Consider the following 16,782-nt stretch of genomic DNA (forward strand, 5'->3'; position numbering starts at 1 on the left):
AAATGTTTGACGAAGTTTGACAGCTATAATTGAATGCGATTGTGAGCGATAAAAAATCACCAGGGAGAGCAAAATGTCCCCTACCTTGAATAAACAAGCAAATATTACGTAGCAAGACTTATTAAACAACTTATCAGTCAACGAAATGTCAACCATTAATATTTGTATCAACAACAACATCCTTTATCAAACAAACTAATTTCAACGTATAGTAATTTAGATGGTATACTATCAACCAACGCAATTTGTTCAATAACAACAACTCAACCTCTGAAACCTTGTTCTGAGCGACTCATCGGCAGACATCTCAAGATTTTTTTTGCTTGGAAAGTTGGCAATGTTTCCACTGGCAGCCGAAAACGAACTGAGTCTGAAATTTAAATTTATCTCTAATATTCTCCAATTGAAGGACTTCATTTGAAATTTTCTTCCTTACGAAAGAAAACTAGTCCAAATGAGAGAATTAACCTATCTTGAAGACTTAACTGATAAAACTATCCAATAACCAGTAACGGTAAACGCTAGTAGCAGGAGCGAACCAAAATGGCTCGCTCTAATTGGATTAATGTCAGCCATTTACAGTCAATGATGAAATTTCTTCTGCTCTTAACGCAAATTCATCATTTGCTATTACATATGAAAATGCCCTCACTTCCGGTATCTTATTCCACAAAGAAAGCTTAATTTTGCTTGCAGAGAAGTTTGGCAATGTCCAATTCTTAGTACAACTTTATACAAATTACAAATACAACTTTACTATGAAGACCGAGATGAGATAATTCTTGGAAATTTTTTCGGAACAATGGCGAACACCATCAATCGAGTGCCCATTAGATTTTTCCACAAATTTCAATACGACTTTAGATTCATTCAACATCAATTGCTTGATGGACGTAATTGAAACGAACATAAAATCCGCGAAGGTCTAATCGGAATCCAAACCTCGCGATTCCTTAAAAAAATTCAGCTGAATCGAAACGCACCCTCAGTGCAGCTCCGATAGTAGCTGCACACTAATGGGTAATTCAGGCAGCTGCGGAATAATGGGGATATTTGGATCTTGCCAAGACCAAGCACGAGCGAATGCAAAGAACATTGAGTGATTAGAGGAATTTTCAATGGTGTTAGCGAATGAAAAGTTTTTCGCCATTTCAAACGCAATAGCTGAAATCAAATCTATTCAACAGCAAACGATTGATGACAGGAACAAAAACTGGAAAGTCATCACATCACAGTTTGATGCAATACAAGGAAATTTTCATGTCTTAAGAGATTGCACCCAAACCCTGTTTTTCCAATCAACAGCTTAACTTTAATTATGACACGGCAGCATTGCTTCTTACTGTACTTCACGCAGATATTACAAGCTACAAAGCTGCTCGCTATGCATTCAAGACGAACGAACATCCTCAACTCTATACCAATACTTCAACGACTGCCAATGTTTCTTTTACCAAGAGACTCGCTGCTTGCAGTTATTGATGCTGTCTACAGAAGCTAGAAAGATGAGAAACATGGTCTGACCTTGGCAGTTCCGCCAAGTGACGTATATTCATACTACGATGTGAAATTGCTGCGGGATGTCACAACCATCGACGAAGGATTGCTCTTGAGCTTGACAATACCATACGCATCCAGCCAAACAACCTTTCACATACAGCACAGGTCATACCGATGCCACAAACAGATCCAACCGAAGCAATACGATGGGTCCTCGAAGGCCCCTACTTAGCTTCTTCCAAAGATTCAATGGAGACTACTGTTTTGACAGAAAAATACTCAAAATGTTTGGGAACATCAATATATCGTATCTGCCATCCGACGATGGAAACATTTCTCGGACAGTCTTTGTACCTTGCTACTTTTGTTTACATTCGGAAATAACAGCGTTGACAGTGCGTGAAACAGAAAAGATTCTTCTCCCAACACCGGAGATAGCAACAAACCTTGGATACGGTATATGACTCATAACTGCAGCCAGCTCAGTATTTACTCTCAGGGGTACAGCTCGGACGAAGCGCACACTCCGAAAAGACAGGAACATGCAGTCTGCAATATATACTTAATAACCTTAGACTGTTGAACACAGCTAATAAGTAAGTATATAAAAATCAGACCGGATCATGACAGTTTTGACTAAATATCAGCATTTCGGATATCCGTAGATTTTTCGGACCCCTTGTTACATCTGCTATCAGAGATTCCAGGCATATCAGAGCTACCATATTTCGAGTCGAAAACGGATGCAGGAATTAAGCTACTACGGGATGTAAAAGCGAAATTGAGTGACAGTCCTGAATTGACAAAGGTCGATCAATTGAACCATATCGCAAAACCGATAGCTCATAAGATGAAACTTTTAAAAGCCAGCTAAGTGGACAAAATGGAACACTACGTTCCACTTAAACTGTCTCTGATGCTTACGATTATAGTCTGTGTTGGAAATCTACTGTTACATGCGTTGGTCATGTACTTATACCACTGCTTTGCGATCTTTCGAAGATTGACACCCAAGTTTCTCTATTCACCGGATAGAAAGACCTTACTTAGGCCAGTTCTATCTGTAGCAGCCTCGGACAGGAAGGACTTTCAATAACAGGGATCGAAAAAAAAGGAAAAACGTGGTTCTAACCCAAGCAGAATTGGATGCCTATCAGACACCAAATGAGCAATCAAGACAAACCCAAGTCTGTTCTTCTCTTGGAACAGCGAGCGAGAGGGGATTTTGGACCAGGTTTAAGCAGCTAAACTGTTCGCATATCATTCATATTCATGCACTGACTATGACTGACATAGTGGCCGTCACTTGAGCTTCATGTCCTAATCTTGTTTTCTCTCTTCCATTAACCTCCAATTAGAGCTAAGTAAACGTATAATCCAGAATTAACTGTATTACAGCAAAGTAACCTTTATTTGAAAGTTTCAACCTCAATTATTTTAGATTTTTATCGTTGTTCAATGCAGTGCGTTTTTTAAAAAATTTGTGCGTATTTATAATTTAGACTCTTACTAAAATTAGTCGCGAAGAAAGAATCAACAAGTATGTGTATATAATCTAGTGGTACACACCTAACCTAGGTTTTGATTTGCTGTTACCATAATTGGAGCAATGAGCTTTTCAATGCTACTGAATATAAATGTCAAATTGCTAAATTGTACTTGTTTTATGTAAATTGAGAGAGCAGAACAAAATTAGAGAGAGCCACAGAACTACGAGCTCGGAAAACAATAATTGAAATATGAAAACTCACTTTTGATCAAAGCTTAGTTTAGACTCTCAAGAAGGGTAACCATCAAGTAGCGCATACCTGAGTTGAAAGTACTGTGACGTTCAGCCGAACTCGACATCAGTCAAGTAAAATACAATACATCTTAAAAAAAACAATCTTATTGTAATTGACGATAGCCAGCAACGGTATAATATATGGTGACATATAGTGGGTGATGTTACCAACCTTCTTTGAAGACCTGAAGACTGAGTTGTGTGTCCACAAAACCCAACAAGACGACTTCCACTGTCCCACAGACGCTGAATCATAGGTCACGGCAGTATCTTGGTCAAAAAGCAAACAAGAGGGGCAAAACTGAAGACTGACTACAGCGAGCGAAAGGAAAACAGCAGTGAGAACTCAGGAAATACCCTTAGTTTCTGGTCTGCCGATGACAAATACTGCTTTTGCTACACTTCAAGGAAAGTGATTCAGTGATCAAAAATAGTTAATTTAGCTTAATCTTTCGGTGCTCAAATTAAACTGATACACGCTTATATTGGAACCAGACATAATTAGTTGTTTGTGAGAACCATCCTAACTTATTCAGTGGTTAAATTCAAATTCAAATAGAAAGAAAAGTGGAAAAATTTTAAAGCCGTATGAAAAGGTATTTGAAAAGTGAAGAAAGCTTAAAAGTCTAACTAATTAGAGTTACTTAACTCGTACTAAGGGCACGAGAGACTCATAGAATCATTTAAGGAAGAACCTCAATTTCTTAAAACTCAATTACCCATTGGACATTGATAATTTTCACTTCAAATAGGTGCTTTGTTCGTTGAAATCATTTACAGAACCATAACTGACAATCATTTGCTAAATCAGGTACCAAAAAAAATCATCGGAATGGGTTGAGTGATGTACCATATTGAAGCGCTTTTAGTCGCAATTCGAAGCACATAAAACAATTCCTCAATTTTTCTTTCTAGTGTCGAGAAAAACCGGTTTGGAACTATTGATTTTTCGTTTTAATTCGAGCGAATAAGGCAAGCAAGCAGGCTTACAACAGCTGAATTATGCATAAATTAAGACAATAAAGCTTAGTTTTAAGCAAGTAAAACTAGTTTTTGGAGCTTTTCAGCTTCATTCTGGGAACCAAAAACTTCAAAAAATTGAAAAATTTTCTGCTAAAATTTTGATTTCTAAAAAAAAGTTGTTCTAGTCATTTTTCTACAAAATTTTTTGTCCAGTTTGCCTATACTACTATGAATGACTTTTATGCCTAAGTTTTGTTTTTACGTCAGATCCTTTTTTCACACGAAGCAGAAAAAACTACACTATTTGGAAAAATGTAGTTTTCTAAAGTCTATGTTCGGACTCGGAACATTCTGTGCTCCTTGCACAGCAACCGGCTATCATTGTTTCTTTTGTTGTCACTTGATTAATCTGACGTAAATTTCCCCTGTGTTTGGTAAGCTTTTTAGTGTCTTGTTATAGTTTAAAAACTCTTCGCTTTGTGTTTCTGATTACCGTAGTGGCATGTCAGCTTGTTGTTATGGACATTTTTTATATGCATCTGATGCCATGATAACCTCGGAAAGAACGTTTTTTTTTTCATTTCACTTGCATTTACATTTTGGACATGTTTCAGATTTTGAGATGCTCATAAAGGTACCAGATGCTGACGAAATCAGCTTTGAATCGACAAATAGTGAAAGCTTGAAAGTGAAAGATCTGATTGAGAAACTTTCTAATGATTTGAAAGAAAAAGAATTGATTTTTGTTGCTAACGGTTTTGTTTTGGATCCTACTAAAAGCTTGAAAGAGTATGATATTTCCGACACTTCTATTATTCATTGTCTGGTCAAACACCGTCTATTAGCTGCTCATCACCCCAAGGAGAGGGCAAGATCCAATTTGCCCCCGAACCCAGTCGAAGTTGTTAAATCTTTCCGGGTGCTGATAGACCAGCTGGACATGCCATTTGGAGAGAAGTTGAAAGATATAGTGAATAATGAAGAGACATTCGCGTCGCTGCTCACTACAGTTCCAGGTAGGACCCACAGTAACTCACTGCATGATCGATAATTGACGTGCTTTTCCGTGTTTTTAAGTGTTAACAAAAGTTCCTGGTGTTATGGAGACTTTTTTGTGGACGCTATAAAGCTCCGCAGAATTTTGGTAATCTGATCCTGGAAAAGAGATTATTCGAATTCAGTCCTCATTTTTTAAAACTCTTGTTTCACTGTTCTCATTAGCTTTTTTGATTCGTTGCTTCTGGTTTAGTAGTTTTAGTGCATGATGTTTTTCTGCATGCCGTCGTATCAAGCTTTTCAAAATATCGATACAATATGGAGAATTGTTTTTTAGCGTAATGTTTGATATGAGACCAAGCTTTTAATTTAAAATAAGATTTGTTAAATTGAACTATAGAAAGGCATCGTAAAATGAAATTGAAAAACATGAATCTGAATTCATGGAGCAACTAGAAATAAGTGTTGATAATTAATATAGAACTAGTTAATAGTTTCTCTGTTCAGTCGGAATCTGGTATGAAAGGGCTTTGGAATGATTACCGTTGCGATAAGTAAGGATTTCGCATTTGGGTAAAAGACTTTTTTTCTCGTAAATAACAACGGATTCATCTGGACTCATTCATCTAATGGGTTTTTCTGTTGCGACAGACATTTCGAGAATGTTAGCTCTTTAAATATCCTGCCAAATCGAATCTCGTTTTTTATATTGGTTGTAATTTTAACCAACTTGATTTGCTAAAATTTCCTTTTTAAATTTTTTGGCTCAATAGGTTTTGATTTCTGGGGCGAAGGGGGACTTCTTTTTAGTTAAAATTTTTTTATGGCATGAGTTTTTATGACATGAAGCGTTTCTGCTCAGGTTTTTTGGCTTTGTTACCGCTTGATAATTATAAATTCAAATTCCAGCAACCATCTAGCGTAGAGGTAATACAACAGCTTGAGACGGCAAAGGTGTTATAGTTCGAATCCAGCCGGACAATTTTTTTGCACACAAGAGTTTTGCACTTTTTCGTGACTATCGTCTGTCTGTTTATTTTGGTCGGCTTAGTTTCTAGAAAATTCAGCTTCTTTCTAGCATACTGAGAGATCCATGTATAATTTTTAATGCTGCAGGTATTTTTGTTCCAGATATTTTAGGCTTTTGATTAAAATTTTATAGTTTTTATTTACGAAAACTACTTTCCAGCCATTTGACCATCGGCATAGTAATGAACTTTTTTAACTCTTGATGTTTCAGGTCTGAGGGAAGACCAGGAGAGTGTGAAGATGTTGAAAGATCTCTCAATTCTTAAGCACTATGTGAAGAAGGACAACATCGGGGCCATTAAAGAGAGACACCCTGCTCTGTTGTGTGCAATCAGTCAGATCAACAAACAACTCACGTCCAGTATAGACACCCTCACTGCAATGCAGAACCTCCTCAGGTAATAACTCGTAACTCCAGTTGAACATGATCCAATGGTCAATAACGAGAAGGACACCAAATTGCATTCAAACCACACTCAATATTAGAGTTGTCGTATATTATATTATCAGTGGTTTTAAGTTCTGAGAGAGTTCAGACCATCATATGTTCCGTTGTTAGAACTAGTACGCATTAGGCCATATGTTTCTTCCAATCAGAATTTAGAAGCCTGTTCTATTTTTTTTTTACTTCGTGTTCATTATTTTAGTCGAGCGCACGATGAAGATATGAGCGAAGACGACGACTTTTACGGCGGCGAAGACGATTTCATGGACACCGATGACTTGGACACGCTGACGTTTCCGCCTGCTCCCAGCGACGCCCCCGGACAAGCAGCTGCAGCATCTAGCAACACAAGCCAACCGAGACTAACGGCTGACTTTTTCTCACAGGCTCTGGACAATGTCCTGGCTGGCCGATCTGGAGGCGTAGGTTCCGATGCTGGATTTACAAACCCATTGGCTCTACTGGGTAAATGGTTACATAAGTTAGATAACGCAGGTTTTATTCAATTTTTGAAAACAGATTAGGATAATTTGATCATTTTACTACTTAAACTCCTTGATACCTTTAAACTACTTTCTAATTGAGTGATTGCGTACAAGTCAAATAGTTCCACGTTTTTTTTTTACTTTTAAAAGTTCGAATTACAACTGATAGTGTTCTTACTATTGTGATAAGCAGGTGTTATCAAATCGGAATATATTTTGCCAGGCAAACAATTAGTTTAAGACAACCATTGAATCAGTTCGAATGTTTACTTCATTGTCAATTCAAAATACACATCTTCGGCACTCTTGGCATAGCGTAACGTATATGCCCGGGAAATCAAAAGTCCAGAGTTCGAATTCGGTCACCACCTGATTCTTCCTGCAAACTCAAAAAAGTTATTACACTCACAAGCAGCGTAGTGTATTGGTATGAACCTTCTTTTTTTAACGTAACTCAAAAATAAAAAATGTTCGCTTATTGGGTGGCACTTTTGCTATAGTTACGATCTGTATAATTGAAAATATCATAGCAACTATTCTCTATTTTATTTGTGGATAGTGTTTGCGATATATAAAGCGTCCGTTGGTGAGTGGTTAGTGCGTGAGACGCGTATTCTCTAGGTAGCCGTAGGTTGCAGATCGAATACGAGACGTCGTCGAATTTTTAGTTATTCGAGACTGATTTCTACTTCTCTTTGCAAATTATAGAGCTGCTTTTTGTGTTCTCGCTAGTGTTGGCGAAGCGAAGCTTCGCCTCTGTAAAAAGATATTTCAGCCTATCGTTTGTGTGCTTAATTTTTGCCGACATAGCTGCTACAGCGCCAGCGCGGATTTATCTTGTGATTCATGCAATTCTTATTTTAATTAATTCATTTTAAACTATTCGTCTAATTTGTAAATTTACCAGGACGGATTTTATATGATTTTTTTAAAATGTTTTTTCGGATTGTTTGGTTTTGGCTTTTAGTATATCGGCCTAATCGCCTAATCTTGCGTTGTTTGATAGAAAATAGATTTTGTAGATATATTTATCTTTTGTACTTTCTGTCGGGGTGGGGGGGGGGGGGCGGAATTTTGTTTTCGCAATTTTGTTTTCGGCTAAATTGGCGTCCATCCAAGTATTGTCGGCTTAGTGGCCGATCGACAGCAATTTTGTTTTCGACTCAATTGGCGTCCATCTAAGTATTGTCGGCTTAGTTGCCGATCGATAAGCTTTTCTGAATGCTTGTTTCAACGCCGGAGATTGTATTCCTCGGCATGTTTTCCTGAAGTTAAACTTCATTCGAGACAAGCTTTTGAATTTTTTGTAGTTGTTGTTATCGACACTTTTTCATCGACTTAGTTCCTTTCGTTTCCTTTTTTTCCTACTAGCTTCCAATGCTATGTTAGTGGTGTCGCAGGTGATGCGAATTTATGCGTCGCATCTGGGCTTCTATTTCTTCTACTTGTCAACGAGTTGCTTTCTGCAGCAACTGGAGCACATTGGTTTGGAAAATGGAGTTGAAACAAAAAAAATTTAAATAGTCATTATTTTCAGTGAATGCAGTTCAAACAGATGATTTTTTTTGTTGTTATGATTTGTTTTTTCGTTTTTTTTCCTGGGAAAGTTCTAAAACAACTTTAGGCTCAAAAGGAAGGCAAACTCCACTCTCGAAGACCAAAGTGTAAAAATCACGAAACCTAGGTTCGAAAGTGGATATAAATTTGTAGATTTCTCAGCGGATAAAACTTTACCTTTTGATCAACTTTTCTCAAATTGAGATAATTTAATCAAAAAGTATCAGTCATAACCTGTTCTCGAAGTTCAAAGAGCTTATGGTCATTTTTTCTACTGGGTTTGAATTTCTCAAATATGTCAGTTTTTTTGTTACCTTGCGTTCATTGGCTCTCTTTCATTTTTCTGTTGGCTATCTTCATCTGTGCAAATCAATGAATTAGGTTTTTTTTGTGATTTCAGGGGCAGGTCTAGGATTTTCTCGAAGTGTGACGGATTTTTACTCTTTTTTTTCCACCTAAGTCGCGAATATTAGTGTTCATTTTGAAAGTGTTCATTTTGATCAATAACCAGCTATTAAGTACAGCCAATGTTAAGGATATTAACACAGGCTATTATATTACAAATAGCACTTTAGCTTCAAGGTATCATGGATCTGTAGCGTAGAAGTAGGGAAGGAGACCCGCAACAAAATAACAGGGTTCGAACCTTGGCAGGGTCGGATGTTTTCTATGAACTTTTTCATAAACTAGTTCGAATGCGTCCGCTCTATAAATTGAGGCATGTTAGTTGGTAATTTTTTTGTTTCAAATTGACTTCTAATGCGTCATAATTGGCGTGCGTCACTTACGAGATTTTGTAGACTCCGTTTGAATTTTTTTTGACAGTTTTAGATAGATCAATTGGTGTCCCAAAACAATACACAAGTCTTGTATTGCTAAAATTGTCGCCATCGCAGAAGTTGCCTTTTGGATGTCCTTTTTGGAAAACTTAGGCCAAAAATTTGCCGTGAACTCTCCCTCACACTAGTGAATAATTTCGCCAATTGCACCTTGAATGACTTTAAGGGGCTCCTCATTTTCTATCTGTAGGCGGGCAAACTAATCAGCAGTCGTCATCTCAGCCTCCTACTGCTGCTACGATGCCTTTTGAACCGAGTGAAGAGCAAGTGAAACAATTGGTGGAATTGGGGATAGCAGAGGACAGGGCCAGAGCGGCACTTATAAGGACTGCTGGCAACTTCGATCGAGCCTTAGACTTGCTGTTCAGTGGAGAAATTTAACGGACTAGATAAACTGCAATAAACATAAGTTTTTTGCAAGAAAGAAGACAACTAAAAATTCCGCTCTTTTTGATTTTCGGCTATATGATCTTTTCAAATGAATGATGGCGAACTTCAACGAAAATGGGTTAACTTTCGCCGCGCGGAGGGAAATATTCCCCAAGAGCAAACGAAGACTTCATAAATTAGTTGTTGTAGTGATATATTATTAATTAAAGTTATATATAACTTATTTTGTTTAACTTTTCTTACCTCGATTATAGCATGTGGGCTGGTTGTTATCTAGTATTTATGCTGAGATGTAGGTATCAAACGATGAAGACAATCAGGAGAAAAAAATTCTGTCAAAAATATCCAATTTTGAAACCGATCAATGAGGTCAAATAAGTTATTCGAAACATTATTAGTGACGTTATTAGGACTTAATAACATTTCATAAATCTTAATTTTTTTGTTCGGCTTTGGATATTTTCCTTTTTTCGGCCTAATAGGTTTCGGCCTATAATATAGCGGCTTAGTGGCCTAATATTGCATCGTCTCTTAGTGTTACTTTGTTTAATGATTAATTCAATTTTTTTTACCGTTCTCGGCTCAGTTAGCCTGGAGGTAACGAATGTATGGGTTCGAATCTGACGTGGAGCTTTTTTCAATCGGGATATATTCTGTTTCAAATAAAATGGTCGGGTAAATTTTTGTCTGCTTATCTTTTTTCGGCATAGTTGCCACATCTTGGAAGCATTATTTTGCTGCGCGCATTTTCTTAATGTTTCTTTGTGCTCGAATTACTCCTGCAATTGTATTTTTACTTACCTGTACTTCGTTTTTCTTTTTTTTGTTTCGACTAAAAACTTAATACGCACAATTTATTTCAACCGATTTTTTTTCGTGGCCTAATTTTGGGTCGTTTGGTACCATTTGGTATCTTGATTCATAATGAATTCAATGTTTTAAGCGTTTCCGGCGCACTTAGGCTGGAGGTAACGCATACGCCTGGGCTGGCAAAGGTCTGGTTTGAATCTGACGAGGACATTTTTTTTTCAAACGGGAGTTAATCCGTTTCAAAAAAAATTGTCGGCTTATTATTGGTCTGCTTATCTTTTGTCGGCTTATTTGCAACATCTTAATTTTTTTGTCGTGTGCAGCTTTCATTGTAGTTTCTTTCTATGTTTTCATTTACTCCTGCAATTTGTAATTCTACTAACTTTGATTTCGTATATTTTCCTTTTTTTCGCTTAAAAATTTTTTAGCCTAAATTATTTCATCTGATTTTTATCAGCTTACCATCCTAATTTTAGGTCGCTCGAGGGAACCATAATACGAATACTTTCCTCCGGATCGCACAAAACATTAAAAATTTCAGAATATAGCTTATAGTTCAAAGTTTTTCATGATAACTTTTTTATTTTCGCTTGATAATTGTTTTTGAATGTTCATTAAACGCCGTCGAAGTTCAAAGAGCTTATGGTCATTTTTTCTACTGGGTTTGAATTTCTCAAATATGTCAGTTTTTTTGTTACCTTGCGTTCATTGGCTCTTTCATTTTTCTGTTGGCTATCTTCATCTGTGCAAATCAATGAATTAGGTTTTTTTTGTGATTTCAGGGGCAGGTCTAGGATTTTCTCGAAGTGTGACGGATTTTTACTCTTTTTTTTCCACCTAAGTCGCGAATATTAGTGTTCATTTTGAAAGTGTTCATTTTGATCAATAACCAGCTATTAAGTACAGCCAATGTTAAGGATATTAACACAGGCTATTATATTACAAATAGCACTTTAGCTTCAAGGTATCATGGATCTGTAGCGTAGAAGTAGGGAAGGAGACCCGCAACAAAATAACAGGGTTCGAACCTTGGCAGGTTCGGATGTTTTCTATGAACTTTTTCATAAACTAGTTCGAATGCGTCCGCTCTATAAATTGAGGCATGTTAGTTGGTAATTTTTTTGTTTCAAATTGACTTCTAATGCGTCATAATTGGCGTGCGTCACTTACGAGATTTTGTAGACTCCGTTTGAATTTTTTTTGACAGTTTTAGATAGATCAATTGGTGTCCCAAAACAATACACAAGTCTTGTATTGCTAAAATTGTCGCCATCGCAGAAGTTGCCTTTTGGATGTCCTTTTTGGAAAACTTAGGCCAAAAATTTGCCGTGAACTCTCCCTCACACTAGTGAATAATTTCGCCAATTGCACCTTGAATGACTTTAAGGGGCTCCTCATTTTCTATCTGTAGGCGGGCAAACTAATCAGCAGTCGTCATCTCAGCCTCCTACTGCTGCTACGATGCCTTTTGAACCGAGTGAAGAGCAAGTGAAACAATTGGTGGAATTGGGGATAGCAGAGGACAGGGCCAGAGCGGCACTTATAAGGACTGCTGGCAACTTCGATCGAGCCTTAGACTTGCTGTTCAGTGGAGAAATTTAACGGACTAGATAAACTGCAATAAACATAAGTTTTTTGCAAGAAAGAAGACAACTAAAAATTCCGCTCTTTTTGATTTTCGGCTATATGATCTTTTCAAATGAATGATGGCGAACTTCAACGAAAATGGGTTAACTTTCGCCGCGCGGAGGGAAATATTCCCCAAGAGCAAACGAAGACTTCATAAATTAGTTGTTGTAGTGATATATTATTAATTAAAGTTATATATAACTTATTTTGTTTAACTTTTCTTACCTCGATTATAGCATGTGGGCTGGTTGTTATCTAGTATTTATGCTGAGATGTAGGTATCAAACGATGAAGACAATCAGGAGAAAAAAATTCTGTCAAAAATATCAAATTTTGAAACCGATCAATGAGGTCAAATAAGTTATTCGAAACATTATTAGTGACGTTATTAGGACTTAATAACATTTCATAAATCTTAATTTTTTTGTTCGGCTTTGGATATTTTCCTTTTTTCGGCCTAATAGGTTTCGGCCTATAATATAGCGGCTTAGTGGCCTAATATTGCATCGTCTCTTAGTGTTACTTTGTTTAATGATTAATTCAATTTTTTTTACCGTTCTCGGCTCAGTTAGCCTGGAGGTAACGAATGTATGGGTTCGAATCTGACGTGGAGCTTTTTTCAATCGGGATATATTCTGTTTCAAATAAAATGGTCGGGTAAATTTTTGTCTGCTTATCTTTTTTCGGCATAGTTGCCACATCTTGGAAGCATTATTTTGCTGCGCGCATTTTCTTAATGTTTCTTTGTGTTCGAATTACTCCTGCAATTGTATTTTTACTTACCTGTACTTCGTTTTTCTTTTTTTTGTTTCGACTAAAAACTTAATACGCACAATTTATTTCAACCGATTTTTTTTCGTGGCCTAATTTTGGGTCGTTTGGTACCATTTGGTATCTTGATTCATAATGAATTCAATGTTTTAAGCGTTTCCGGCGCACTTAGGCTGGAGGTAACGCATACGCCTGGGCTGGCAAAGGTCTGGTTTGAATCTGACGAGGACATTTTTTTGTCAAACGGGAGTTAATCCGTTTCAAAAAAAATTGTCGGCTTATTATTGGTCTGCTTATCTTTTGTCGGCTTATTTGCAACATCTTAATTTTTTTGTCGTGTGCAGCTTTCATTGTAGTTTCTTTCTATGTTTTCATTTACTCCTGCAATTTGTAATTCTACTAACTTTGATTTCGTATATTTTCCTTTTTTTCGCATAAAAATTTTTTAGCCTAAATTATTTCATCTGATTTTTATCAGCTTACCATCCTAATTTTAGGTCGCTCGAGGGAACCATAATACGAATACTTTCCTCCGGATCGCACAAAACATTAAAAATTTCAGAATATAGCTTATAGTTCAAAGTTTTTCATGATAACTTTTTTATTTTCGCTTGATAATTGTTTTTGAATGTTCATTAAACGCCGTCGAATGTGTCTCCCGACGTGTTTTCCGCAAATAGAACATCATTCCAGACAAAGAGAAAGTTTTTTAATTGTGGTTTCTTCGAAAAAATTTTCCGTTCTCTGGTCTTAGTGGCTCCCCTTTTCTTCTCTATCTGCTAGCTTGTAATGCTATTTTTGTGGTATCGCAAGTGATTATGCTGTTTTGTTCCGGTGCTGATTTTTCATTTTAGTGTTCTGGCATGTTGTTTTTTTTTCACCACAGCCACCGTTCATTTTGATAGATCTAGTTGTATAGCAAGTGGTGCGAAGCTCAGCTGCGCCTCTGTGTACACTTTTCCTATTATCTGTTGGCTGTGTTATTGAGCTACTTTGTACGCCAGATCTACCTCGGAGCTAACTCTGGATACTTCTAATAACGCAAAAAATATATTCCTTTCTTTGGTCGGCAAAATAGGTTTCATGAAATTGTACTTACGGAGTCAGTGAAGAGATCGAATTGTTTTTCGGCGGTGAAAAAATTCTTCAAGCTATTTTTGAGAGCCACAGGAATCATAACTGAGACGAAAACAGCGGAAAAACTAATGTTATTGTAGTTTATTAACGAGTATACCATGTTTTTTTTAAAATTTTTTCTTCAAAAATTGAACTTTCGCTGAAACGTTTCAACAAGAGGGTATCCCGCAGGTTGGGTCTGCACCCAACTTTTCTGTACCCTCCACATAGCCAGGCAGTTTCAGTGAATTTGAAGCCGGAAAAATATCATCGGGTAAACTGTAGGATCCAGTAGGGGTACTTCGACACAGTGGAATCAGCAAGTCCGCGACGTCTTGCCAATCTTTGTAGTCCATAGTTTCGAAACTTGTATCCAGTTGCGAGTAAGCTTTCATGAAATCATGCCAGTCGTCGAAGGATGGCCAATAAGAACTGTTAAAGAAAGCAGCAAAATTCATAAAATAGCCCCATCGAAATTCGTAAAATGGAATGCTGGGCGGCGGGCTTGATTCCAAGTTGTGGACGACGGTTGATTGATTAGTTTCACAGACTCGATCGTAGCATCTTTCGCAATACTTATCATCATCCTTGTCGCAGTTGGGGAAGCCATCGGGAGCATCTTTGACCTTGCGAGAATAACTAGACAACGCTCGCCAAGGATCGTCGGCAAACGCTTTGTTGCTTTTAGTGAATTCAAAATATATCGGAAGTTCTTGTGCTGAAATAGGCTGTGGGAGAGCATTGAAGTCGGCCTTTGGACGCTCGCCCAAGTAGAGGAGGTTTTGAGCCTCCGCGACTTGGAAGAAGTCTTGCCAAGAGAGGTTGCGATAGTCACAGATGATATTGAAGGTGACTGAAACTTCTACAAACCCACTGTAGTCTAGAGCACTAAGTGTGTGGTGTTTGTCGACTATAGTAATGAGAGGCGACCCAACTATTCCTGAAAAAAATTTACTTTTCCAGCAAATGTCGCAAGCAACTCAAAATAGTAGTCACTCTGAGTAGAATAATTTCGGGAGTTGTTATTTTATGTGCTCGATCAATTCACGAGCAAGTTGCGTGTCATCATTTGCGTTAAAATCTGGCCAAAAAATGGAGTAACAATGTACAATTTTTGAAGCCAAACTTCGATATGTTTGTATACCTGGATTGATCACCCCGATGATAGGATTTTCGTCCATGTAGTCCTGTGCATCGTCTTCTGATCCGAAGTGATTGTCGACCTTTCTTCGCACCCAGGCATAGCCGACCACAGCTTGTCCCGGCCTCACCAGAGGCTTCAGATTCTTCCACTTGTTGCTACACTCTCCAGTAAATTCATTAGTGTCACTGAGAACATTGTCGCAGTCTATCAGACTTTCGATGAAACTCAGTTTAAATATCACCAAATAGCTGAGAGAATAAAGTAGCTGACTCATTTTGAAGTGACACTTTTGGTAAATTATATTTGTGGAATAATCAGTTCAAGGAGTATCACCTTGATATTATTTGTTTTGCTGTTGACAAAAAGTATCGGATGTTTATCGTACGATTGCATGGTTAAAAACAATAGAGCAATACAGATTTTATGCAAAGCAGATTTTGAAACAAGAATTTTCCGACCAATCTATCAACTGATTTGTACACTTGCGATTAGCAAGCGTTATCAAATCGGAATATAGACTTTTCGGGATAACAACTAGTTTAAAAAATCACTGATTCATTTGTGCAGCATTCAGTTCTGCAGGAAACATGCTCAATTTCTTGAAAATCCAAACTTAACTACTGGGTACTAAAATTAGTAGGCGGCTAAGGTATCAAAAAATGATCTGCCTATGGGTTGTCTGCTTATGGTTTGTTAGCTTAGTTGCCACAATTTTTTTAATCTTTCTTGGCTCTTTTCCAGTTCCCACCTTGGTTTTTCTGAAATCCAATAGTTAAAAGTCTATTTAAACTTACTTTCCATGTAATAAACTGCATCAAATCGTGTCAGCGTGAACAGGTGAACAGATTTTTACTACATGCAAAATGCCGTGTGAACATGTTTTGAACAGCTTAATTTTGTAATTTCACGAGGGGGATGGGAAACTGGAAAAGAGCCCCTTTCTTGTGTTGTATGATTTTTTTTGTAAGTTATTTTGAGTCTTTGATTTAATTTTTTTTTGCTAGATTAAATGTCTTGAAATCGGGAACTAGACTTTTTTCCCGTAAAAATTTTTTTCATACACATTTGTAATTGTAATTGATGTTGCTTTATTATCGAACCTTAGCAACTTCCAGGACTTATCGCACTTGGTCTGGAAGTCCTAATGTCAGGTTCTAATGTTGGTTAACCTAATGTCAGGGGTTCGAGTCCCGGCCGGAGCTCCGTTTTTTTTTCAGTGTTTGACATTGAATTTTTTTTCCTGGAATAATTGATTAGTCAATTTTAGTTTGTCGGCTTATATTTTGTCCGCTTAGTTGATATCGCACAATTTTTTTTCGGCTGTA

General features: G+C 37.2%; 2 protein-coding genes across 2 annotated transcripts; one reads left to right on the forward strand and one right to left on the reverse strand.

Moving 5' to 3' along the window:
• Nucleotides 1-4,864: 4,864 nt before the first annotated feature.
• Nucleotides 4,865-10,210, forward strand: LOC134853139 (ubiquitin-like protein 7). Its single transcript, XM_063869093.1, has 4 exons — nt 4,865-5,262; nt 6,483-6,669; nt 6,919-7,181; nt 9,788-10,210. The coding sequence occupies exons 1-4, from the start codon at nt 4,869-4,871 to the stop codon at nt 9,976-9,978; spliced, it is 1,035 nt and encodes a 344-aa protein (XP_063725163.1). The 5' UTR covers nt 4,865-4,868; the 3' UTR covers nt 9,979-10,210.
• A 3,512-nt stretch (nt 10,211-13,722) lies between these two features.
• LOC134853149 (uncharacterized) lies at nt 13,723-16,396 on the reverse strand. Its single transcript, XM_063869104.1, has 2 exons — nt 15,458-16,396; nt 13,723-15,253 (listed from the first exon to the last, which is right to left on the reverse strand). The coding sequence occupies exons 1-2, from the start codon at nt 15,729-15,731 to the stop codon at nt 14,484-14,486; spliced, it is 1,044 nt and encodes a 347-aa protein (XP_063725174.1). The 5' UTR covers nt 15,732-16,396; the 3' UTR covers nt 13,723-14,483.
• Nucleotides 16,397-16,782: the final 386 nt, after the last annotated feature.

Source organism: Symsagittifera roscoffensis, chromosome 1 (genome assembly GCF_963678635.1).
Source record: "Symsagittifera roscoffensis chromosome 1, txSymRosc1.1, whole genome shotgun sequence".
NCBI lineage: Eukaryota > Metazoa > Xenacoelomorpha > Acoela > Convolutidae > Symsagittifera > Symsagittifera roscoffensis.